Source organism: Chenopodium album, chromosome 8 (assembly GCF_948465745.1).
Source record: "Chenopodium album chromosome 8, dcCheAlbu1.1, whole genome shotgun sequence".
NCBI classification, from domain to species: domain Eukaryota; kingdom Viridiplantae; phylum Streptophyta; class Magnoliopsida; order Caryophyllales; family Amaranthaceae; genus Chenopodium; species Chenopodium album.
Window position 1 is genome coordinate 74,467,111 of NC_137841.1, and position 26,485 is coordinate 74,493,595.

Sequence of the window (26,485 nt, forward strand, 5' to 3'; positions counted from 1 at the left end):
CCTATGCAACCACCTCCACAAAAATCCAACCTTGAGCTAATGCTTGAGAACTTCGTTACCACAACGAACAACAACATCCAACAACTACAAGCTCAGAACAAGCTCATGGAAAATCAAATAAGTCAACTTGCTCATCAAGTTGGCCAATCTTTGAAGACTCCGAGCGCTTTTCCGGGTCAAACAGAGCAACCACCGAAAGGACAGATGAATGCTGTGACTTTAAGGAGTGGAAAGCAGTTGGAAGATCCTCCCACGAGGGAGCCATCTAAGGAGGTTGTTGATGAGGTAGTCCCAAAAGAGAAGGTGGTCGATGGTACTGCGATTGAGGAAGAGCAAAAGGCATCAACTCCACCACCACTTATTCCATATGTACCGCAAGTTCCTTTCCCGCAAAGGTTGGCTCAAGCTAAGTTAGAGAAGAAGTATGGAAAATTTCTTGATATTTTGAAGAAGCTTCACATCAACATTCCGTTCTTAGATGCAATATCCGAGATGCCATCTTATGCAAAATTTTTGAAGGATATGCTCTCTAACAAGAAGAAGCTAGAGGAGAATGCTACTGTTGCGTTGAATGCAGAGTGTAGTGCTATTTTGCAAAATACACTTCCTAAGAAATTAGGTGATCCGGGTAGCTACTCAATTCCAGTGAAGCTTGGGGATATAGAGATCAACAAGGCATTATGTGATCTTGGTGCAAGTGTGAGTCTCATGCCGCTCTCTATCTGCAAGAAACTTCAAATGGGTGAATTAAAGCCTACACGCATGTCTCTACAACTTGCAGATAGGTCGGTTAAATTCCCCTTGGGTATACTTGAAGATGTTCCTCTTCGTGTGGGAAAATTCTTTATCTCATGTGACTTTGTTGTGATGGAGATGGAAGAGGATGCACATGTCCCTATTATACTTGGTAGACCATTCTTAGCCACTGCAGGTGCAATCATTGATATGAAGAATGGAAAAATCACTTTTGAGGTGGGAGACGAGAAAATGGAGTATTCACTCTTGAACGCTATGGGAACTCCTTCCATGGGAGAGACTATTTTCCAAGTGGATTTCCTTGATGACTTAGAACGTGAACAACTTCCCTTGATCAAGACGGATGATGCACTTGAAACGGTGTTGGTGGGAGGTGCCAATGAGGAAGATTGGGAAACAAGGGAGTACACGCGGTTACTTGAGGAAGGAAAAGCAAATCCAACCACCGCTCTAGTGAAGGAAGTCCTTAGTGTATCAAGTGTTGGGGAGAGTACTACGCCTCCCGAGGGAGAGTTGAAACCACTTCCCTCTACTCTTAAATATGCATACCTTGGTCCTAATAATACATATCCTGTTATCGTTAATGCTGAGCTTAATGACACAAAATTAGAGCAACTGCTCACTGTTTTGAGAAAATATAAAAGTGTTATTGGGTACACCATTGATGATATTAAGGGTATTAATCCCTCATTCTGTATGCATAAGATAATTCTTGAGGACGATCACACCTCCTCCATAGAACCTCAAAGACGACTTAATCCAAACATGATGGAGGTAGTTAAAAAAGAGGTTCTTAAACTGCTTGCTGCAGGAATAATCTACCCTATCTCAGATAGTAAGTGGGTTAGCCCTGTACAATTAGTTCCAAAAAAAGGGGGTATGACCGTTGTCAAGAATGACAAGGGTGAGCCAATCGCTACCAGAACTGTTACAGGTTGGCGAATGTGTATTGATTATAGGAGGTTGAACAAGGCCACCCGGAAGGATCATTTTCCCCTCCCCTTTATTGATCAGATGCTTGAACGTTTAGCTAAGCATTCCTTTTTCTGCTACTTGGACGGATATTCTGGTTTCTTTCAAATTCCCATTCATGATCAGGAAAAGACCACCTTCACATGTCCATATGGCACCTTCGCCTATCGAAGAATGCCATTTGGATTATGTAATGCTCCAGCCACGTTCCAACGTTGTATGATGACAATTTTCTCAGGTCTTATTGAACATTCAATGGAAGTTTTTATGGATGACTTCTCTGTCTATGGAACATCTTTTGATGTATGTCTTGAAAATTTGGAAAAGGTGCTCCATAGATGTAAAGAAGTCAATTTAATTTTGAACTGGGAAAAATGTCATTTCATGGTACAACAAGGAGTTGTTCTAGGCCATGTGGTGTCAAATAAAGGTATTGAGGTTGATAAAGCAAAGATAGAGGTCATTGAGCGACTACCCCCTCCTAATTCTATAAAAGGAATTCGGAGTTTTCTTGGTCATGCAGGATTTTATAGGCGATTTATTAAAGATTTTTCGAAAATCGCTAGACCTCTAACTGAGCTTTTGGCCAAAGATGCCCCATTTGTATTTACTGATGCTTGTCTTGAGGCTTTTAACAGGTTGAAGGCAGCTTTGATCTCCGCCCCCGTTATGCAACCCCCGGATTGGACCCTACCATTTGAAATTATGTGTGATGCTAGTGATTATGCGATAGGGGCCGTCTTGGGGCAACGGAAGGATAGAAAACTTCACGCTATTTATTACTCTAGTAAAACTCTTGATTCTGCTCAAATGAATTATGCCACGACTGAAAAAGAGATGCTAGCAGTAATTTATGCAATAGAGAAGTTTCACTCATACCTTGTTGGTTCAAAGGTGATAATTCACACAGATCACGCTGCATTGAAATAGTTGATGACTAAGAGTCACGCCAAGCCGCGGTTGATTCGTTGGGTCCTTCTATTGCAAGATTATGACATCGAGATACGGGACACAAAAGGGACTGAGAATGTCGTTGCAGACCATCTTTCTCGCCTCCTCCTCGATAAGGGGGATGGAGATGACCTCCCCATTGATGACTCTTTCCGTGATGAACATTTATTAGCACTCTCTCAAATTGAATCACCATGGTATGCTGATTTAGCTAATTTCTTGTCCACAGGTACATTACCTCATGGTTACTCATCTCAACAAAAGAAGAAATTCTTTTACGAGGCAATGAGACATTTTTGGGAGGATCCATTCTTATACAAAGTATGTGCGGATGCAATGATTAGACGATGTGTCCCGAAAAGGGAGGTAAGCAATATTATTTCACATTGCCATGACTTACCGTGTGGTGGACATGCAGGTCCTACGAAGACGGCCGCGAAAATATTGCAATGCGGTTTCTATTGGCCAACCTTATTCATGGACGTGTATTCATACGTCAAGGCCTGTGATCGTTGTCAACGGACCGGTAATATTTCAAGGAAGCACGAGATGCCACTCAATAACATACTCGAGGTCGAGTTGTTTGACGTGTGGGGGATAGATTTCATGGGACCATTCCCTTCTTCCTATGGAAATCGATATATTTTAGTAGCTGTTGACTATGTCTCAAAGTGGGTTGAAGCAATTGCTACTCCAACCAATGAAGCTCGTGTGGTAAGTAAGTTCTTCAAGAAAGTTATTTTCCCTCGTTTTGGTTTACCACGTGTGTTAATTAGTGACAGGGGATCACATTTCTTGGAGCATCGATTTGAAGCAATGTTGAAGAAGTATGGAGTGCAACATAGGATTGGTATTGGTTACCACCCACAGACTAGCGGTCAAGTCGAGGTATCGAACCGAGAAATTAAATCTATCTTAGAGAAAACTGTTGCAAGGACAAGAAAAGATTGGTCGATGAAAATTGATGATGCATTATGGGCGTACCGAACGGCATTCAAACGCCAATCGGTACAACCCCATATCGATTAGTGTATGGAAAGGCGTGCCACTACCGGTTGAGCTAGAACACCGGGCTTTTTGGGCTATTAAGAATTTAAATTTCGATGCTCAAGCAGCGGGTGAAAAGAGATTGTTACAATTGAATGAGCTAGATGAGCTCCGTCTGGAAGCCTATGAAAGTTCGAAATTGTACAAAGAGAAGACCAAAAGGTGGCATGATAAGGGTCTTGTGAGAAGAGAATTTAAGGAAGGAGATCAAGTCCTTTTATTCAACTTTAGATTGAAACTATTTTCCGGTAAGCTTCGCTCTAGGTGGTCGGGTCCATTCAAGTTTTGTAAATTCTACCCCTATGGTACTATTGAACTATGGAATAAAAATGGGGGTACTTTTAAGGTGAATGGCCAAAGAGTGAAGCACTATCGAGTAGGTGATCCAATTGATGAAAGAGTGGACATTACACTCTCGACACCATCACAAGACAAATGAGCAAAAAGGAGGTCGAGCTTAAGACCTTATAAACAAGCGCTTTTGGGAGGCAACCCAATTTATTTATTTATTTTTTTATTTTTTTTTTTTTATTTTTTTTTTATTTTTTTTATTTTTTTTCTTTCCTACTCTTACTTAATTATTATTTTTTTTTTCCTTTGGACCTTTTTATATTTATATTTACATATATAACATATATATTTATTATAAAAAAAAAAAAAGAAAAAAAAAAGGGAAAAGATATGCGCTTGTTTTTCATATCATATTGGGGTAGTTTATTTTAGTACTTATTCTCTTTTTTATTTTTTTTTTCTATTTATTTCTTTAGTGCGTTAGATATTAGGTAGTATTAGTCTAGTTAGTGTTTTTCTACTTTGGAGTATTGTTTTAGTTTTTTGCTTTTACCTTATTTTGTTTTAAGTAGTTTAGGTAGTTTTATAATGTAGCTCTTTTAATTCACTCGGATTTAATAACCTCTTTTTCTTGTCTTCTTATGCAATTGAGTGGAATGCAGGTGGACCAATTTACACAAAGCAAATATTCACATGAAGCTTCACAACCATCACGCGATCTGCAGTAGCCTACCACAGGTAACTTGCGGCCTTGCATACATCAAGGGAAATAACCACAGTTCACTCCACAGCCGGCCCGCGGTGAGTAGCATCCATCCACAGGTAGCCTGTGGCGAGTTTCTGATGAAATAATAAATAAAAAAAAAAAAGGGGAGAGGCATATTACCTAGGCAGAGCAGTCCGCAACATCACCGCGACACACAAGCAGCCACAACAGTCACCCTGCTACCTGATTTCATAAATATATATATAAAAAAAAAAAATCAGATTAAAAGTTCAAGAATCGGCGCAGAGACGAGATTTCAAGCAAGCTTCTTCGTACCTCTCCACCTTTGTAATCTTCATTGTTGTTGCATTAATTCCCAATTACACAGCAGAAATTTCGAGAGTAATACTATTTTTCGATCGAAGGGTATTTCGAATGCAATCTTGAACCCCCTGTTTCATTGGCAAGGTATTTTATCGAACCCTAACCTCTTAATCAATTGTTTGCCGGTGAAAACTATTGAGTTTCGAGAAATTATTGCCCGTTCTCCCCTAAAAAGCTTGATTTCTTGGTTGTGTCCCTGTTCTATTGGAATTAGTTGATCTGGTTATTGCTCTTGATTTCACCGTATCATTGATTTGTTCAATCGAAATTGCTTCAATCTCGAATGGCTCGTTCCACCACAACTAGGAATAAGAAAACTTCTGGAGTATCGCGACCCGTACCCGTCTCTAAGACCTCTACATCCAAGAAGAAACCCTCCACTACTAAGGGAAAGGTGTCATCGACCAAGACTAAGGAGAAAGTGGTGGTTGACTACTATGACATTAAATTTTGTGATGAAGAGCATAAAGCAAAATATGAGAGATTGTTTGAGAGAGGAGTAACTGCAACTCGTTTTTGTGATGTTGATGCCCTAAAAACTCTAAATATTGAAGATGACGTTCAGTGGCTATTCTCTAATGTTGGGTGGGGTAATTTTCTCATGCATAAATATCCAACATATAAAAGAGTCACCTTAGAGTTTTTAAGCTCCTTGAAGGCGGTTACTTACTCAGAACCAGGTTGCGGTGAAGGGTCTATTAGTTTTCAATTGTACAATGAAGAGCATACTTGGACTTTGGCAAGGTTTAATGAGGTGCTTGGGTTACCCCCTGGTGGCCTGAGACTAACTCCCCCGCGTTGGTCTGCAGATCCTGTTTGGAAGCTATTAACCGGTGAAAGTACATACGATTCAAAGATGAGCCCAGCAAATCATATTCGCCATCCAGCGCTTAGATATGTCCAAAGGATATTAGCTAACACTGTATTTGGTCGTCAAGAGGGGAGCAAGGCTCGAAAGGATGAATTATTCATGATATATCAAATGCTTCATGCCCAACCCATTGACACAGGTGCATTCCTCATCAAGCAGATGAAAGAGTTGGCAAACACCACTACCAAAAAGGGAGCAATCGTTCTTGGCGGTCTCATAACTCCTATTGCTCTTCATTTGGGACACAAGGAGCGTCTTATGAAGGAAGAATCCATTGAGGGAATCGATTGCATAGACATTCCTGCATGTTCATTAATGGGTTGGATTCGCAAGAAAGATGGCACCACTCTTTGGTGTATTCGAAATGATGAAGACGAATTACCCTCTAGAGAGGCATTATCTCTATGTGATAAGGCTAACTGGCCATTTGTTGGTGTTCATCCTCGAACTCTGACTCAAATTCTTTCTGAGCCAGTGCCTGCACCATATGTCTCCAATGGCGCTAGTTCATCCTCTACATTGACAGAGAAGGTTCTCACAGATCTCCTTACTTCAATTGATAAGATCAATAATGAGCAAAGAGAGATTAAAGAGCAATTGGTGTCGATATCCACTTTTCTTGGTACCTTGAGTAGATGGATTCAATCCGGAGGATCTCAAAATCTTCCTCATTTCCCTCCTCAATGAAGCTCTGTGAGTGCATTTTTCCCCCTATTTTATTCATGTCATATTATTGCATTGTGGACATTGCAATATTCAAGTGCGGGGGAGGTTCTTGTACGCATGGTACATTTTTGTTTAGTATAGATTTGTTGCTTTTTAGTATAGTTTTACCGCTTTGAAAAAAATGAAAACAAAAAAAAAAAAATAGAAAAATTCAAAAATTACAAAAATACATTCCAATGAATGATAAATCATGCTTCCCTGTGCCCCATACTTGAAATTTGTTTTGATTCTTGGTATATGATGATGAGTATTGTGGATAGTTTAGCCATTATTTGAAATTTGATTGCTTGGATGCCTTAACATGCGTCAATTTTGTCCAACTACTTGTGAATATAGTGCTTAACTAGTTGATTTGGTGAGGAATGTGTGTTAGTTCCTGGTATGTCAATGAATTTGAGTATTGGTTTGTGACTATAAGTAGTGTTTCACGACTCATTATTATGCACATTGAGGAGGACGAAGGCGTTGTTCTCTTAGGTGGCCTTCAGACGATATTAGATACATTTGTTCCCTTCTTGCTACCCATGTTGTTACCATGACCTTTTTGTTGTTTATTAGCCACATTACAAGTCGATTTTGCCCCATTGGTTACTAGTCCCAAGCTTAGCTTGGGGGAGCTATTAGTGAGTGAGGTGAAAGAGTTTGTAGTGTGCTTATTATTTGCACAATTGGGTGGTGTTAAGAAGTTGTAATTGTTTTCCATGGTGGTTTATTTTTGATAATTTCAGAGTTGAATTTCTTGTGAAAAAAAATAAAGCATGAAAAAAAAAGAGAATTGAAGTTCAAGAAAAAAATGAAAAGAAAAAAATAAGTGAACTTCAAAAGGAAAAAAATTGTTTAATGATTCAATTGTTCTAAGTGAAGGTTCATCAGAAGAAAAAATGAGCTTCAATAAGAAAAATCAAGTTGAAGAGTTCAAAGTTTGTTTATTCACTCAAGTTGTACATTGTTATATTTTTATGAGTGTAATTGTAAGTGTTGGAAATTTTTGATATGATTGGATTTATGTTTGGTGAATTTTTGGTGGAGTTGAGTTATGTTGGAGATGATCGGTCATTATCTATTTTTGGTCTTGGTTTTTTTAGGATTTTAGCTCCCTTAAGCATTGCTTTTCTCTCACATTTTCCCAAATTTATCCTACCTCTTACCCTGACCTTACATTACAAGCTTTAAAGACCTTCCGACCTTTGTGCATAGAGTTATGCGAATGTGAAAGTAGCTACTTATCAATGCAAGGAATGACTTGACATATTCCGAGTCGACTATTAGGTTGAGTGTATGTTTTTTTTAAACACACGAGTGCGTGAGTTGGGAGGGCATTGTTCACATGATGGGGTTGGGATGGAGAGCGATCGAGTACATCTTTTACTCGCCACATAAATGAGAGTCGAGTGTGTGAGCACTAGTCTTGAATTCTATATGCTCTCGTGGTTTGCTATATTTGACAATTGTTAGGGAGGATGAGTGATTAAATGGATGAGATTGGTTGATTTTGAAGCATATTTGTTAGATTTACCTTGAATTGGTTGTTCTTGATTTTGATTATTTTTGGGGTGAAGTATTGATTTATTTATTCGTTGCTTTGCTCAAGGACGAGCAAAGGTTTAGCTTGGGGGAATTTGATAACACGATATTATACACGATTTATATGTGATATTTGGTCATGTTTTATTGTGTTTTCTTCATTCTCCTAATCTTTTTGAGCTATTATTCTTCCTATTTCGATACTACTCTTCTCGGTTTGTTTGTTTTTGTTTTTATAGGAATAGGACTCTATTTGCATGGAATTTATTTTGATCGCGAGATATTTCTTTATATGGAGCGTTTCTAGCACCAATGGAGCATCAATGGAGCATTTTGGCAGCCTACTCCACAGCTTGGTTGTGGCGTGCAACCTTATGGCCACAACCTGGTTGTGGGCGTCCATTATTGGAGCAAAGGAGAGGCGAAGACAGCCCGCTCCACAGCCTGGTTGTGGCGGTTTTCTTCATGCCACAACCCACCTGTGGAAGCTCGTTTTGGGCAGCGTTTAGGAGTCCTATTAAGATAGAAATACCTAGTTTTATGAGAGGATATAAATAGGTTTTAGATAATCTTTTATTTATTACTTTTTATCACTTTTTCATATATTATTTTTAAGACTTCTTTTTGGGTATTACGTTCTTCCATATTATTTTCTAGGGTTTTGCTTTCAAGATTCAAGATTTCATAATTAATTCCAGTATTGATTTCTTCTCTCAATTCTTTTATTTTATTATTGTTAATTATGTTTTCTTTATTGATTATAGTTCTTGATTTCATTAATATGTGTGAGTAGTTTCTCTATTTCAAGATCTAGCGGAACCCGAATATGATTAATGCTTGATTTAATTCTTTAAATTCTCTAATGATAATTGCAATTGATATGCTTAATTGATTGTGCTCATGCCAATACTATATTAGGGATAATTGGTATTGTTATTAATCCATTGTTTTAATCGCAACGGGAGTTGGGTTTTGACGGGTTTGAATAAATTAATTAAGGGTTTGAAGTTCATCACGGGAGTAGTTGAATGGATGATTAGGAAGTTAGAGTAATGTGCTCAAAGTCTTTAATTTACATGATTCCACGAAAGTAGGCTTGATTGTGATTAGGGAAGCCATTGATTACTCGGGAGAGACCATTGGTAATATTCAGGGATTACTTTTCCTCTTTAATCAATTGAATTATATGTTAGGGGTAGAACTATTATTGCATTAATTGTATTCGTGGTAATGCTTGATCTTGGATGTTTTTATTATTTGATTATCATTTTTTTAGTTTAATTGTCGTTCTTGATATTTAGTTATTAATTCTCAATTATTTGATTTGGTTACTTGCTTAGTATTTACTTGAGTCTATTTAATTAGTTGAACCATAGTCTCTTGGGATCCGACCCTTGCTTGCCCGTCTACATAGTAGTGGTCTAGTTAGGTTTATTTTTGTTAGGTACGCGACACGCCTATCAGTGGAACCATCCAATTTGCTGTTAAACGGCCAATTTACCGGTTTACAACTTGCATCGATTTCATTAATTCAGGCCTACCACGAACATTTATGACAACAAATAATGATCATATATGGTTCCAAACGGCATTATATGACACCGAGATGTATCCCATAGAATTTAAAGACTTTTCGACACCGAGCATCAAAACCTCCAAAATTACTCAAAAAGCGTGGATATAAGCCTTCAATTTTGGAAATTTTTGACTTTTTTTCACCCTAATATAGAAATTGCCGAAATGTTTACCAAGGTCCTTAATACCCTCTGGGAATCCAATTGGGTGGGTTAAACTATTCAATTTGTCTTTAAACGGCCAATTTACTGGTTTACTACTTGCACCGATTTCATTAAATCAAGCCTACAACGAACATTTATGACAACATATAATGATCATAAATGACTCCAAACGGCATTATATAACCCCGAGTTGTATCCCCTAGAATTTTAAGACTTTTCGACACTAGGTCCCAAATCCTCTAAAATTTCTCAAAATCGTGGATATTAGCCTTCAATTTTGGAATTTTTTGACTTTTTTTCGCCCGGAAATAAAAATTGCCGAAACATTTACCATGGTCCCTAATACATTCCGGGAGTCCAATTGGGTGTGTGGAACCATCCAATTTACCGGTTTACAACTTGCATCGATTTCATTAATTCAGGCCTACCACGAACATTTATGACAACAAATAATGATCATATATGGTTCCAAACGGCATTATATGACCCCGAGATGTTTCCCATAGAATTTAAAGACTTTTCGACACCAGGCCTCGAAACCTCCAAAATTACTCAAAAAGCGTGGATATTAGCCTTAAATTTTCGAAAATTTTGACTTTTTTTCACACGAATATAAAAATTGCCGAAATGTTTACCTAGGTCCTTGATATCCTCCGGGAGTCCAATTGGATGGGTTAAACTATCCAATTTGTCATTAAATGGCCAATTTACCGGTTTACAACTTGCACCGATTTCATTAAATCAAGCCCACCACAAACATTTATGACAACTTATAATGATCATAAATGGCTCCAAACGACATTATATGACCCCGAGTTGTATTCCCAAGAATTTCAAGACTTTTCGACACTGGGTCCCAAATCCTCTAAAATTTCTCAAAAGCGCTGATATTAGCCTTTAATTTTGTAATTTTTGAATTTTTTTCGCCTGAAAATAAAAATTGCCGAAATGTTTACCATGGTCCCTAATATCCTCCGGGAGTCCAATTGGGTTGGTGGAACCATCCAATTTGCTTTTACACGGCCAATTTATCGGTTTACAACTTGCACAAATTTCATTAACTCATATGACAACATATAATGATCATATATGGTTCCAAACGACATTATATGACCCTGAGATGCATTCCCTAAAATCTCAAGACTTTTCGACACCGTGCCCTGAAACTTCCAAAATTTATCAAAAAGCGTGGATATTAGCCTTCAATTTTGGAATTTTTCGACTTTTTTTCGCCCGAAAATAAAAATTGTCGAAATGTTTACTAAGGTCCTTGATGTCCTCCGGGAGTCCAATTGAGTGGGTTAAACTATCCAATTTGTCATTAGACGACCAATATACCGGTTTACAACTTGCACCGATTTCATTAAATCAAGCCTACCACAAACATTTATGACAACTTATAATGATCATAAATGGCTCCAAACGGCATTATATGACCCGGAGTTGTATTCCCTATAATTTCAAGACTTTTCGACACTGGGTCCCAAATCCTCTAAATTTCTCAAAAGCATGGATATTAGCTGTAAGGAATAAATTCAAGCAATAACCCCTAGCTTGAACCCCACTGTGATCATACACTAAAGTACGGTGGCGTCCAAAAGGGAAGAAGATAGAGCAAAAGAGTCGCCAACAAGTTTTTAAGGAACTTGTAAACCGTTCACGAGGTGAAGGTTACACCCCTTAACGATCCAAGAGATCGTCAACTCCATAAGGTCATGAACCAAATAAGGGTTCGGGGATGATGGTACAAATCCAACCTAAAAGAGATTGAACCTGCTATAATAATAGGCCTCTACTTTATTCTGCTCGTATTCATGTGCGCTTTCTGACTAACATACAATCAATAGGATTAACCCTAAACCTGTTTAATCTATGTTGGTTGAATTTAATGCACAAACAAACTATTATTGGCGATCACTTGAATTATAATCACAGTTAACCCTAAACAAGATTATCAATTATCTTATTAAGCGTGATTGCAAATACCAATTCCCTTTAACATGCAATAAAGGTGATCAAGCAATAAATAATAAATATAATACATATCAAGCAACATAATAAATAATCAACATCATTAACAATAATATTAATCATAATCATCATAATCATGTTAAAGCATAGCAAGATCCTAGGCATGATACTAACAAGATTAATAACAAACCTTAGCATGTCACTAAGCATTAAAAATCAAAGCTTTAACCCTAACATGATACTAACAATCATAAATATTAGGAAGAATATAGGAAGCATCGTACTTTTAATCATACTTGATATTAAAGTTACCCTAGACATGATACTAGGAAGATCAAAACGCCCTAACATAACATTAGGAATCATAATAACAACCTAAGCATGATTTCTACATCATAATATCAATTAAAACCAATAAAGTACTTACGTGGATGCCTCGTACCTCTTTCTAATAACAAAATACACGCGTTAGTAACTTCAAGGAAAATAATAATCAAAACAATTAAATTAAATAATTGAAAGAGAGATTTGGGACCAAACCCTCAGAAATTAAAACCTTTCACGTCTAGGGCGAAGGCAACTTCGAATATGGCTAGGTGTTTCAAGATCTTGTGAATGCGGAATTTTGTATTAAAAAGCAAGAAAGAAAGAAAGAATGCTAAAGAATTTATGTTAATGAAAATTGATGAAAGAGATGAAGATGAATGAAGAGAATTGAATAATTTTGTGAATGAAGAGAAAATTAATGAATGGTAATTGATGATTGTTGATGAAAAACTTAAGAATAAAGAGAATTGGTGACTCTTGATGATTGAAAACGGAGTTTTCGATACGATATTTATAGAGAAAATCATCCAAAAAAGATAATTTATCAAAACAGAGTCTGAAGACCGTAAAACTAACTTGGCGCCAGGACCAGTGGCTAGCGCCAGGCGCCAATGCTGGCGTCTGGCGCCAATCCTGGTTCCAGGCGCCAAGGCCTGGGTTTGGACGCCAATTCGGAATTCAACGCGTTTTCGAAATTCTGATAATTTTACCGTACTGGAAGATAAAATAATATGATTTCAGTCGAAAATGCTATTTGATCTAATTAAAACTCTGAAGAGTCCTAACTGAATTAAGAACGATAAAACCTTCTAGAATGTTCTAGAAGACCAAAACCATTCCTAATTGCATTAGGAATGATAAATCATACTAGGCCCTCCTCTAGATCATTGGGCCGTACTTAAAACTCAAACCGGGCCTAGTTTAGTAAATTGGCCATAAATTCCTCAATATTCATCGGAATTGGGTTTATAATATATCGTTGGAAAGGTCTTTGCAAACCCCATCCAACTACACCACTATTAGACCCATATCATGGACCAACCAAACTGGATTGGCTGTTTTTTCTCAAAATAAAGTTTTCAAAAACAGAGAGAAAAGAAAAGAAATAAAACTTTCCGCAACACCAGACCTTTCCACACTTTCGTTTCATTCGATTATGATTCGACGTGAAAGGTACTCATCACTGGGTTTGGTTTTGGGGAGACACAAATGGGTGTCTACAAAATCCAACCTAAAAGAGATTGAATCTGCCCTAATAATAAGCCTCTACTTTATTCTGATCGTATTCATGTGCGCTTTCTGATTAACATGCAATCAATAGATTAACCCTAAACATGTTTAATCTATGTTGGTTGAATATTAATACACAAATAAACTATTATTGGCGATCACTTGAATTATAATCATAATTAACCCTAACAAGATTATTAATTATCTTATTAAGCGTGATTACAAGTACCAATTCCCTTTAAACATGCATAAAAGGTGTGATCAAGCAATATCAATATAAAAATCAAGCAACAATAACAATAATCAATATCATGAATAATAATAATAATAATCATAAAATAATCATCATCAAAATAATAATAATAATATTCATAATCATCATAAATTATAACAATTATAATCATAATCATGTTCATGTTAACATTAAAGCATAATAATAGCAAGATCCTAGGCATGATACTAACAAGATTAATAACAAATCCTAGCATGTCACTAAGCAATAAAAATCAAATCTTTAGCCCTAACATGATACTAGCAATCATAAATATTAGGAAGAACATAGGAAGCATCATAGGAATCATATTTAATATTAAAATTACCCTAGACATGATACTAGGAATATCATAATAACAATATAAACATGATTTCTACATCATAACATCAATAAAATCAATAAAACACTTACTTTGATGCCTCGTACCTCTTTCTAATAACAAAATACAAGCGTTAGTAACTTCAAGGAAAATAATAAACAAACAATTAAATTAAATAATTGAAAGAGAGATTTGGGACCAAACCCTCAGAAATTAAACCTTTCACATCTAGGGCGAAGGCAACTTCGAATATGGCTAGGTGTATCTAAGTCTTGCGAATGCGGAATTTTGTATTTGAGAAAAGGCTAGTTTAGAAAAAGAGAGAGAGAGAGAGAATAATCAAGAAAATCTTGATGAATGAGAGTTGGTGAATGAAAACGGAGTTTTTACGATGTTATTTATAGAGAAAATCAGCCAAAAAGATAAATTAACAGAACATAGTCCTGGCGCACGCAAAACAGAGCTGGCGCCAGCACCAGCTAATTGGCACCAGGCGCCAATGGCTAGCACCAGGCGCCAATGGCTGGCGCCAGGCCTGGTTCCAGGCGCCAATGCCTGGAGTCAGGCGCCAGGCCTGTTTTCAACGCGTTTTCGAAAATCAGATAAGTTTGCCATACTGGAGGATAAAATCGTATCTTTTCCTCGAAAATGCTTTTTGATTTTAATTAAAACTCTGAAAAGTCAACAAAAGTCAATTTATCAATGCTAATTGAATTAGGAATGAAAAGAACCTTCTAGAAGAATCTAGAAGACTAAAGCCATTCCTAATTGCATTAGGAATGATAAATCATATTAGGCCCTCCACTAGATCATTGGCCGTATATAAGGCTCAAACCGGGCCCAGTTTGGTAAATTGGCCATAACTTCCTCAATATTCATCGGAATTGGGCTTATAATATATCGTTGGAAAGGTCTTGTCAAGCCCCATCCAACTACACTACTATTGGACCCATATCATGGACCAACCAAACTGGATCAGATTGGCTGTTTTCTTAAAATAAGTTTTCAAAAACAGAAAGAAGAGAAAAGAAATTAAAAACTATCCGCAACACTAGACTTTCCACACTTTCGCTTCATTCGATTATGATTCGACGCGAAAGGTGCTCATCACTGGTTTTGGTTTTGGGGAGACACAAATGGGTGTCTACATTAGCCTTCAATTTTGTAATTTTTGAATTTTTTTCGCCTGAAAATAATAATTGCCGAAATGTTTACCATGGTCCCTAATATCCTTCGGGAGTCCAATTGGGTTGGTGGAACCATCCAATTTGTTTTTAAACGGCCAATTTACCAGTTTACAACTTGCATGGATTTCATTAACTCAAGCATACTACGAACATTTATGACAACATATAATGATCATATATGGTTCCAAACGGCATTATATGACCCTGAGATGTATTCCCTAAAATCTTAAGACTTTTCGACACCGTGCCCTGAAACTTCCAAAATTTCTCAAAAAGCGTGGATATTAGCCTTCAATTTTGGAATTTTTCGACTTTTTTTTTCGCCTGGAAATAAAAATTGCCGAAATGTTTACCATGGTTCCTAATAAATTCCGGGAGTCCAATTGAGTGTGTGGAACTATCCAATTTGATGTTAAACGACCAATTTACCGGTTTACAACTTGCATCGATTTCATTAATTCAAGCCTACCACGAACATTTATGACAACAAATAATGATCATATATGGTTCCAAACGACATTATATGACCCCAAGATGTATCCCATTGAATTTCAAGACTTTTCGACACCGGGCCCCGAAACCTCCAAAATTACTCAAAAAGCGTGGATATTAGCCTTCAATTTTGGAATTTTTTGTCTTTTTTTTTACCCAAAAATAAAAATTGCTGAAATGTTTACCATGACCCTTTATATATACCCTACTATGTGGAACCATTCAATTTGCTTTTAAATCGCAAAATTGCTGGGTTACAACTTGCACCGATTTACTGGTTTACAACGGCCAATTTAACTAACTTGTACCGAACCCGACTTGAACCGAAATTGACCCTAACCCGTTTTTACCCTTCAAAACCCGAATTTAACCCGACTTGTTACTAACCTGACCTGAATTTAGCCCGATCCGTTTCGAATTTAACCTAACCTTTTACAAATTCGACCCGAAATCAACCTGAGTTGTTATTGACCTGACCCAAATTCAACCCGATTTGTTATTGACCCGATCCGAATGTTACCAGACCTATTAATAACCCGAATCAAAAATTCAACATGATTTGTTACTAACCCGACTCGAAATCAACACGACTTGTTATTGACTCGACCTAAATTCAACCAAAATTTTTCCTGACCCGATTTCAAATCACCTTAAATGCAATTTAGACCACCTTATTATTGTTGACTAAAGTATTTTGTGTAGGGAAACCAAATTGGTCCCGGCCAGCAAAATAAAGAGGCATCATCCTCAAATTTAAGTGTTAAATATAGTATATATTTGTTGTATGGTCAAAGGAGATAATTATCTTCCTAAATTATAGACTATAGTTCCCTAGTATATTGTCATATACGAAGTATATTATAGTCAAAGGAAATAATTAGCTTGATAAAAATGATAATTATCTATTTATACTTAGTTGAATCCGAATATGAACTGACTTGGAAATTACCCGACTTGATTGTAACCTTCAAATTATTGACTTGAACATAACCTGACTTGAATCCAAGAATGACCCGACTTGGAAATGACCCAAACTGATTATAACCCGCAAATTATGGACTTGAACCCGAGAATGACCCGACTTGAAAATGACCCGACCTAATTATAATACGCAAATTATTGACTTGAATCGAACCCGGTTCAAACCCGAGAATGACTCGACTTGAAAATGACCCGACCTAATTATAATACGCAAATTATTGACTTGAATCGAACCCGGTTCAAACCCGAGAATGACCCGACTTGATTCTAACCCGCAAATTATTGACTTGAACCGAACCCGAGAATAACCCTAACCCGTTTTAACCCGAATTAAACCCGACCTATTGTTCACCCGACCCGAATGTAACCCGACCTGTTATTAACCCGAGAAGAAATATGACCCGACGTGACCCGATTAAAGCATGACCCAACCCAAACCCGACCCGCATAGGTTATGGAATTAATCCGAATTGACCCGTCGAGTTAACCAGATCACTCTTATTCGACCCGTTTACCCGAATTGACAACCACTCGTATCCCATCTTGCAACAAGGTGAGCCAAAGTATTACCAGCCCTTTTATTACTTTGATAGCCAAAAATTTGTTATCATAGGCTTAATTTAATCGTTTGATAACCAAAAATTTGTTGCTACAAACCCATGTAAAATTGCAATGCTCTAGTGTTCAACACACGTTTTTGCGGCGCTTGCTCTGAGGAAAAGAACGTGCTTATTACCAAACTTCAAAACAAAATCATAGCAGTACAAACAATCATAAATCCTCAAGCTTCAAATCTGCACTTGTTTCTCTCAATTTATCCATCAAATTCAGGTATATTTCATTCCTCAAACAAAATACCCAGAAAAAGAAATCATCTTTTTCAGTTTATATTTGATTATAAATTTATAATCTGTTATAGAAAGCTTACATTCATCAAATTTAACAGCAAATTTAGTCAATATTTGCTTTATTGAGGTGAATTCATTTTATTTCCCATTGAAAATTTATGATGATAGGCAAGATGTTTAATCAGTCAATTTTTAAAATGCTAATGCTTGTATTAGTATGCTGTATGATTGTGGTATTTCTGTCAATGTTTAAACTACCTGATGATTCGATTGGGAAAATGAATGATTCCTCAAAAATTAGGGGAATTTATTCAAAGAATGAGAAATTGGGTAAATTTGGGGAGATGATGGTTGGAATGTTACCTGATGATCTTGCATTTACAGTGTTTGTGCCCTCTGAAAAGGCCTTTGAACGTGATTTGGGATTAAGGGCAAACCACAGTTATGATCCTAAAGAGTTGGACAATGTATATGCAACGGTTTCTCATGTACTAGGTTTTTCGACGATTCCTCGAAAGATTTATACTGATTTGCTCCCTGATGGGAAGGGCTTGTCATATGATTCAATCTCTGGATTTGCATTGTATATTTCAAAGGATTTTGATGGGATTTTGGTTGTTAATAGGGTTAGGGCAAAACAAGTTGATCTTAAAAGAGGTGAGGTGGTGGTGCATATAATGGATGGAGTTATAATGGATGCTGAGTTTGAGCAGTCAGTTTAGCCTGCTGATGAAGATGAAATGGCAATTAAAGATTGATTTTGGTACTGATTTGTTTGACATTGGTTCTGATCTAGAGATCTTTAGGGGTTCAAGCTTCAAGGATATCGAGATTATTGGTTGAAATTACATGGCTATAACTGAAGTTTGAAGTTTATAGATATTCCATTTCCGGCTTTTGTGTACTAATACAGTTTGATGGAAGTTGAAATGTCAGTATGATTGTTGAAGCTGGGAAATTGATCATATTAGTTCAGTCTTCGGCTTCTGGACAGTGCACATTTGCTTATTATGCTTGGATTGTTGCCAATATACGCTTTTAACTCTTATCAATCAATTTGTGAGTATGGTAGAAGCTGCAGGAGTAGTTGTGGCTGGTAAGTGGTACGAAGATGAAAAATACTCACACAAAGCAATGCATAGGATAGTGTACTGAGTAGTTGTTGTCGCAGTTTACAAGGTAGTAAACCTGTATAATGTACACTGATGAAAAAATACAGAATTTTTGGCTGAAAACAGGATTACCAAAGCTTTTAATCTCCATTCTATAGAACTTTCTGATTCAATTGGTTTGAGCATATCTCCAAATAGTTCATAAGTCAACTTCATGATCCTTCAATAGTATGTGTTCCAACCTAAAGGTTTTCTGAAGTGACAATGTGAAAAAGAGGGTGCAACTTATTTCACAGTTGGAGGTAGCGTACACATATCTTTGTCACTTTGTCAACCATCAGGTTGTCATTAGACAAACTAATCTTTTAGTTAATTTGAACACGGATCATTAATTTATTTTCACTTACAATTTTTATAATGTGGATGTTAACAGCTTCATATATGTAAGCCGTTCATATCAAAGTGTCTGATTAGAAGATAATAACTTAAGATTTTTGGCAGCTATTTCTTATATTGGTGCAACCCTCTCACAATGTATTCGTGCAAGACTGCAAGAGGTAAGGAGAAAAAACTACTAGCATCTCTAGGAAATATGTACAAACTACTGAGTGACTCCTCAAAAACCTAGGAAACAGAGGAGATTACCACCTACGTATAAAAATGAAAATTAAAAGTCTACTGCTGTGAAACATACATTAATTGTTGCATGATTCAGTGAAATTTTTTGTTTGAGTGGAAAATGCTAATGCTTGGAATTTTCTTCAGGCTCTTCTTTTATGCTCATCTCTATCTCATCAACTGTGGCGCTGAAACTTTCAGTTCCTCCCATGGCAGTAAGACTTGCATCTTCTGTGGCAACGGTAGCTGCTGAATTACCACTTTGCATTTCCTTTAGCATCGTCATGACTTCGAACATAGTAGGCCGTTTTGATGGACGATCATCCAAGCAAGCACAGGCAAGATTCAAATGCTGCAAGAGCTCTACTTCCAAGTTTGGATCTTCCTTCATCAGCTCAGGATCAAATACATCACTTATTTTCAATTTCACATGCATCTTAACCCAGCTTACAAGATTATTATAGTCACCAAAATCAGCTGAATCTGTAGGTTGTTTCCCTGTCAGCAACTCCAGCAACACCACACCATAGCTATACACATCTCCCTTGGTTGAACACCTAAAGCTTTGGTAGTACTCGGGAGGAACATATCCTGGGGTACCAGCCAATGTGCTCACACTCAAATGAGTATCCATTGCACTCATAAGTCTAGCCATCCCGAAGTCAGATACCCTTGCTTCTAAGTTTTCATCTACCAAAACATTACTAGATTTCATGTCGCGATGAATTATGTGTGGGATGCAATTATGATGAAGAAAAACTAAGCCTCGAGCTGCCCCAATTGCTATCTTTCTTCTCACACCCCAATTCAGCTTTATTACAGACTTCTTTGGATCATGTAAGACATCTGCGAGGGATCCATATTTCATGTATTCGTAGACTAACAATCGTTCTTCCCTCACTTTGCAGTATCCCAGGAGAGGCACAAGGTTCCGGTGTTTGATCTTTCCAATGGTCTCCATTTCAGCCGTGAACTCTCTGTCACCCTGCCCACACATATATATTAGCTTTTTGATAGCAACCACACTCCCATCCTTGAGTTGAGCTTTGTAGACATCCCCAAACCCACCTTTGCCAATCAAACTGTCATCATGGAACCCATTTGTGGCTTGTAAAAGATCAGCAAAAGTCAGCTTCTGAAGGGGCTTCTCAAATGTTGCAAGGTTGATGCTCAAAGCCTCGCGATTGCTGGTAAATCTCCAAGCAGAAGTTGTGTTACCGTCCATGTATGTATCCTGCAAAGCTTCCTTCTTTCTCCTCCTCTTCTTCAGCTCAATGCCCACTATGATCAACCAGAATATGCAGAATAGAGAGGAGAACACTCCCATTGCGACATTTGCTGCCATGGAAGTCTTCCTTCCATGCTTTCTATGATGAGATGAAGTTTCACTTGTGTTTCTGCTGCAAATCGGCAGGGGAAACCCACAGAGGCCAGTGTTATTGGAGAATCTAGAAGGCGGGAAAGTCTCAAACTGTCCTGTTACAGGAATCATACCTGAGAGTTCATTGTTTGACAAATCCACATCCGTCAAGGAAGAAAGACTGCCTAAAGACGGTGGGATAAACCCCGAGAGATGGTTGTGTGAAAGATCCATAACACCGATGTTTTTCATCCCTGCAAGATCTTCAGGAATCTGACCAGAGAGGTTGTTATGACCCAAATTCAATATCCACAGAAAGAACATTGTGCCGAGCTCTTTGGGGATACTGCCCTGGAGATTGTTATAGGATAGGTCAAGGAAAATCATGGACCCATTGTGATAAAAATTTGGCTGAGTATGACCTAGGTAGATTTGCTGGAATTTGCATATAGTAGGGATTCTATAAACAGCCTTGCGCCTTATACCGGAAAATTCGAGCAAATTCCCTGTCCCATGGCACCCATTTCCTCCATAGTTTCTCAAGTACCAATACTTTTTCCCAACATTAAGTCCAATAGCCCCTGACTGCTTGGGTAAGGCAGGAGGAATACTCCCACTCAACAAGTTGCTATTCAAATCCAACCATAACAAGCTCTTGCATTCCCCTAACTCAGGTGGGATTTCGCCATAAAATGAATTATTTGAGAGCTTGAGGATGGCAAGATTATTCAACCTACCTATCCAAGATGGTATTGTTCCACTCAACTTGTTACTCGACAACGAAATACAGTTCAAGTTTTTGCAATTCATCAGGCCAGAGGGAATGGGACCAGTCAACTCATTGTAGTCCAAAATCAAATTTTCGAGTGCTCTATTGTCTGCAAGCTCGGACGGGATAACCCCATCAAGCCTGTTCATCCACATTACCAAATCTTTAAGCTGGCTTAGAGTACCCAAGCTACTTGGGATTCTACCAGTAAGGAAATTGAAGCTAAGATCAAGCGAAACAAGCTCAGAGCAATTACCTATACTGGGCGGTATATGGCCAATAAATTCATTGTTTTGAAGGAAGAGTTCTTTCAAGTTGCTAGGCTTTCCCTTTGGGTTTTGACAAATACCAGATGGGATTTCCCCTGAAATGCTATTAGAGCTCAAATCTAAAGACTCTAAGCTACTAAGCATAGAGATAGAATCAGGCAAAACAGCCTTAAAGAGATTAAAAGCCAGCTTTATTTTCTTCAAACTTCCCATTTTTAGAAACATATCAACAGGCAAATCCCCAGTGAAATTGTTGCTCGAAACATCGAATTTTTCTAACAAAGAGCATGATACAAATCCAGAAGGGATCATACCAGAAAAATTGTTGTCCGACAGATCCAACTTAACCAAAGTTGAGCAAACACCATCAGCAAAATTCTGAGGAATCATACCTTGAAAATGGTTGGTGCTCAAGTAGAGAATCTCCAAACTTTTCAAGGGCAGTGAGGGAAATTCACCATTGAACTGATTATGAGACACATTTAAGAAACTCAAGTTGTTACACTCTACAAGTGAGTTCTCAATCTTACCAAGAAATTTGTTTGAAGACAAATCAAGATGCTTCAGATTAAGACAGTCTTTCCCAAAGTTAGGAATTGGAGTTGAAAAATTATTGAAGGAAAGATCCAAATACTCCAAATTTGAGCACCCAAAAAGAGAAAATTTTCCCTCAAGTTTGTTCCTCTTTAAATTTAAGTGACTCAAATTCTCACCCCCTTGAGATAATACCCATGGAAGAACTTCCTCCCCAGATAGTTGATTCCCAGAAACATCTAATGTTTTGAGGGAAAGCCCAAAAACAACATCACTCAAATTTTTTGTAGAATCTAATTCATTGAAAGAGAGGTTTAATATTGTAAGTGAGGAACATGTCGAAAACCGTGGCAAATTGAAAATTGACCCTGAAATGAAGTTGTGGGAGAGGTCAATTTCTGAGAGAGAAGAAGAGCAGAGAAAGAAGGGTTGAAGAGACCCAGAAATGTTAGAAGATGAGAGGGAAAGAGAAGTAAGGAGCTCTATAGAGAAAAGATGAGTAGAAACAGAGGAAAAATCAGTGGAAACAGAGAGTGAGGTGAAATCTAAAGAAGTAACCCTGGAATTGTTGCAGTAAACACCAGTAAATTGACATGGATCAGTGGAATTTTGCCAATTTTGAAGGATTTCTGGGTTAAAGAGTGAAAATTTGAAGCTCAACAATTTCTGGGCATCTCTAAGTTTTCCATTGGAAGAAAGAGAAGTAGGTGAAACAGGGGAAAGTAATGGTGGAATGAGAGAAAAGAGAAATAAAATAGTGTGAATTTGATTCATCTTTTCTGGGTAGATATTCATAGAGCTTGTCTACTTAGTGGGTTTTAGTGGGTGAAGTTTAAAGTGCGCCATTATTGAGGAAGTTGAGAGCTTTGATCAATGAAGAGAAAAAAACAGGAAACAGAGGAGAGAGAAAACAGAGGTGTGAAACTGTGTCGTTTTGGAGGGAATGTAATAGAGTGAGTGAGTGACTGTTGATTGGTTTTTCTAATTAAATTTTTGGAGTGTTTGTATAGTGAAATTCTCAAAAGACATTTTTATTGATGAAATTCAAACTTAAGTTTTCGACACTTAGGTTGTTCTCATTAATTGAACTCAACTCAACTGAACTGAACTGAATATTTTATAAGAGAAGGAAATTAGGAGCTGAACTGAACTGAACTGAACTGAATTTCAACGTAAGAGAACAGGCCCTTAATATATCTTTAGTTTGTCATTTGCTTATGATTAATCTCTAACACTTTCTTTAATAAAGCCCTATTGCAAAGTACAATCTTATTAATTCTGCTTAGACTAAATTTTTTTTTTTTTTTGGTAAAGATTACGAGTATTTTATTAAACTTTATGCACATCTTACTATCGCAATTAATTAAAAACAAAATGGGTGTTTATGTAGTGTAATATCTCTTTGGTTTGGCATTTGTTTTTGACTAGTCTTAACACTTTTTTTTATTAGTAAAACCCTATTGCAGAGTACGTAAGTACAATCTTATTAATTCAACTTACACTACACAATTGATTACGAGTATTTCACTAAACTTAATGCACATCTTACTATCGCAATTAATTAAAAAGGGGTGTTTGTGTAGTGTACGTTTAAGTTTTCCTAACGTGTGTGAATATTCAATGATCATGGAATATGTATACAATACACATGTGATTATGGCCATATATGGCAAATTGGATATAATATCGGTTCAAAGAGGATGATAGATAGATAGTTAGTGTTGGGACCCATGTATAATTTTGGCGTTGTAGGTTGACAAGTGAGGGTCCAGTGACTGGGAGGTGCACGTGGGCTCAGGGCTTTGTTCATCCTCCTACGGTCCAGCCTAATATTGAATGATAGTGAATTTGAGTTTGTAAGAATGCAACAAGAGAGTGAAAGATTACCAGAAATGATAACTACGTGATATTACAAATGCCCTTTTTTGTGATTCATATTTAATCGCATTCATCTACTCTCATAATTGAGGTCAATAATAAACAACAATCCAAAATAAGTGTCTACAATCTACATAGCAGAATTATCTTGACATACGGTGAGTTACGAGTTACGACAGACCACAACGTAAGGAGATTATCCTACGTCTATATCGTCTCCTCCAAAACTGTACCAACTATGTGCATTTGAGCACATACACATTTAACACATCCAAAACAATGACCTATGATACATAGCTTCATCATTAAGTGTGTAATCACCAACATAAGGGTTGAATAAGTTCAAATAAGTCAAAAGAAAGTTGCGACCACCTCTAGAATCAATCAAAACAGTAGAGCTAGTAATGAGACTGTTCACGGTATAAATCTAGTATTATACCGGGTTGGGTTAGTCAGTCATATTAAGCTCTACATTTCACCTATTTCCAACATTGTTCCCAACATTTTTCTTAACTTCAATGAAAATGAATATCAACTCTTACGTTTCAATGAAAAACTAGGGCAAGTAAATCCAATAAAAGATGATTTTGGATGTTTAGCAATTTAGGTGAGTGGCTGAAGTAAAAATGAATATCAACTATACGTTTCAACTGAACTGAACTGGTCGAACTAGTCTAGATCTGTTCCAACTTGTACCTGAATATCCAAAATGTGGACAATTTTATAGTCTAGGTTAGAACGTAGACATGACCAATGATTTTGACAACTTCATCCCACCTTATAAAGACGGTTTAGAACGCCAATAAATCATACGATACAGAATCAACCACATAAAAGGGTGTCTGACCACACAATAGACCATATATACTATCTAACCTTTGATTACCCCAATTGCAGCTTTCAGACCTGTCATCCTTAAATAATAACTGGTTGACAGCATACATTAGAAACAAAAGCACTTGCCCTACAATGACAAATTCTACAGGCCTCCCAGAACAATCACTACATATGGTATTATCTTACACGGCCGTAGGCAGATGCCCAACTGACGTGACAAACAACATAGATAGGCCGAGAGCAATCCAATTTAAGTTCTATATCAGCACCTGATGGCAATAATGTTATGCTTGGCACAAAAAAAAAAAAAAAAAAAAAAAAAAAAAAAAAAAAAAAAACACTAGAGTGACAATTCAGATAAATGGGTCGGGTAAGAATGGGTCGGGTCAATTCAGATTAATTCCATAGCCTATGCGGGTTGGGTTTGGGTTGGGTCATGCTTGAGTCGGGTCATGTCGGGTCATACTTCTTATCGGGTTTGGGTCGGGTTAATAACAGGTCGGGTTACATTCGGGTCGGGTGAACAATAAGTCGGGTTTAATTCGGGTTTTCACGGGTTAGGGTAATTCTCGGGTTCGAGTCGGGTGCGGTTCAAGTCAATAATTTGCGGGTTAGAATCAGGTAGGGTCATTCTCGGGTTTGCGTCGGGTTCGATTCAAGTCAATAATTTCCGGATTATAATCAGGTCGGGTCATTTTAAGTCGGGTCATCCTCGGGTTCGGTTCAAGTCAATAATTTGCAGATTACAATCAGGTCGGGTCATTTCCAAGTCAGGTCATATTCGGGTTCAACTAACTATAAATAGATAATTATCATTTTTATCAAGCTAATTATTTCCTTTGACTATAATATATATGAAAATATACTAGGAATTATAGTCTACAATTTAGAAAGATAATTATCTCCTTTGACCATATATACAACATATATATACTATATTTAACTCTTAAATTTGAGGATGATGCTCCTTTCTTTTGATGGCCTGGACCGACTTGGTTTCTCAAGACAAAATGCTTTGATCAACAATAATAAGGTGGTCTAAATTACATTTAGGGTGATTTGAAATCGGGTCATGAATAATTTGGGTTGAATTTAGGTCGGGTCAATAACAAGTCGTGTTGATTTCGAGTTGGTTAGTAACAGATGGGGTTGATTTTTTGGGTTAGGTAAGTAATAGGTATGGTAAAATTTGGGTCAGGTCAATAACAAGTCAGGTTGAATTTGGGTCAGGTCAATAACAAGTCGGGTAGATTTCAGGTGGGGTTTGTAATAGGTTGGGTTAAATTCGGGTTGGGTTAGGAACGGGTCGGGTTGAATTCAGGTCAGGTTCATAACAAGTCAGGTTAAATTCAGATTTTGACGGGTTAAAACGGATTTGGGTCAATTTCGGTTCAAGTCGATTTCGGTGCAAGTTAATTAAATTGGTCGTTGTAAATCGGTAAATCGGTGCAAGTTATAAACCGGTAAATCGGCCGTTTAAAAGCAAATTGAATGGTTCCACACACCCAATTG

At 37.3% G+C, this 26,485-nt stretch overlaps 2 protein-coding genes and 1 pseudogene across 2 annotated transcripts; 2 read left to right on the forward strand and 1 right to left on the reverse strand.

Moving 5' to 3' along the window:
- The first annotated feature begins 3 nt into the window (after nucleotides 1–3).
- LOC145555507 (uncharacterized) lies at nucleotides 4–2,658 on the forward strand. Its single transcript, XM_081617242.1, has 2 exons — nucleotides 4–1,825; nucleotides 1,967–2,658. Exons 1-2 carry the CDS (start codon nucleotides 4–6, stop codon nucleotides 2,656–2,658), a joined length of 2,514 nt encoding a protein of 837 aa, XP_081473368.1.
- A 14,758-nt stretch (nucleotides 2,659–17,416) lies between these two features.
- On the forward strand, nucleotides 17,417–18,354 carry LOC145556673 (uncharacterized; the record flags this gene model as incomplete). Its single annotated transcript, XM_081618329.1, has 2 exons — nucleotides 17,417–17,579; nucleotides 17,981–18,354. Coding segments are annotated over 2 exons (501 nt in total), but the record flags the coding sequence as incomplete, so codon positions are not given.
- Nucleotides 18,355–19,267: 913 nt separating this feature from the next.
- On the reverse strand, nucleotides 19,268–23,294 carry LOC145642392 (protein BRASSINOSTEROID INSENSITIVE 1 pseudogene; annotated as a pseudogene).
- Between the last annotated feature and the right edge of the window lie 3,191 nt (nucleotides 23,295–26,485).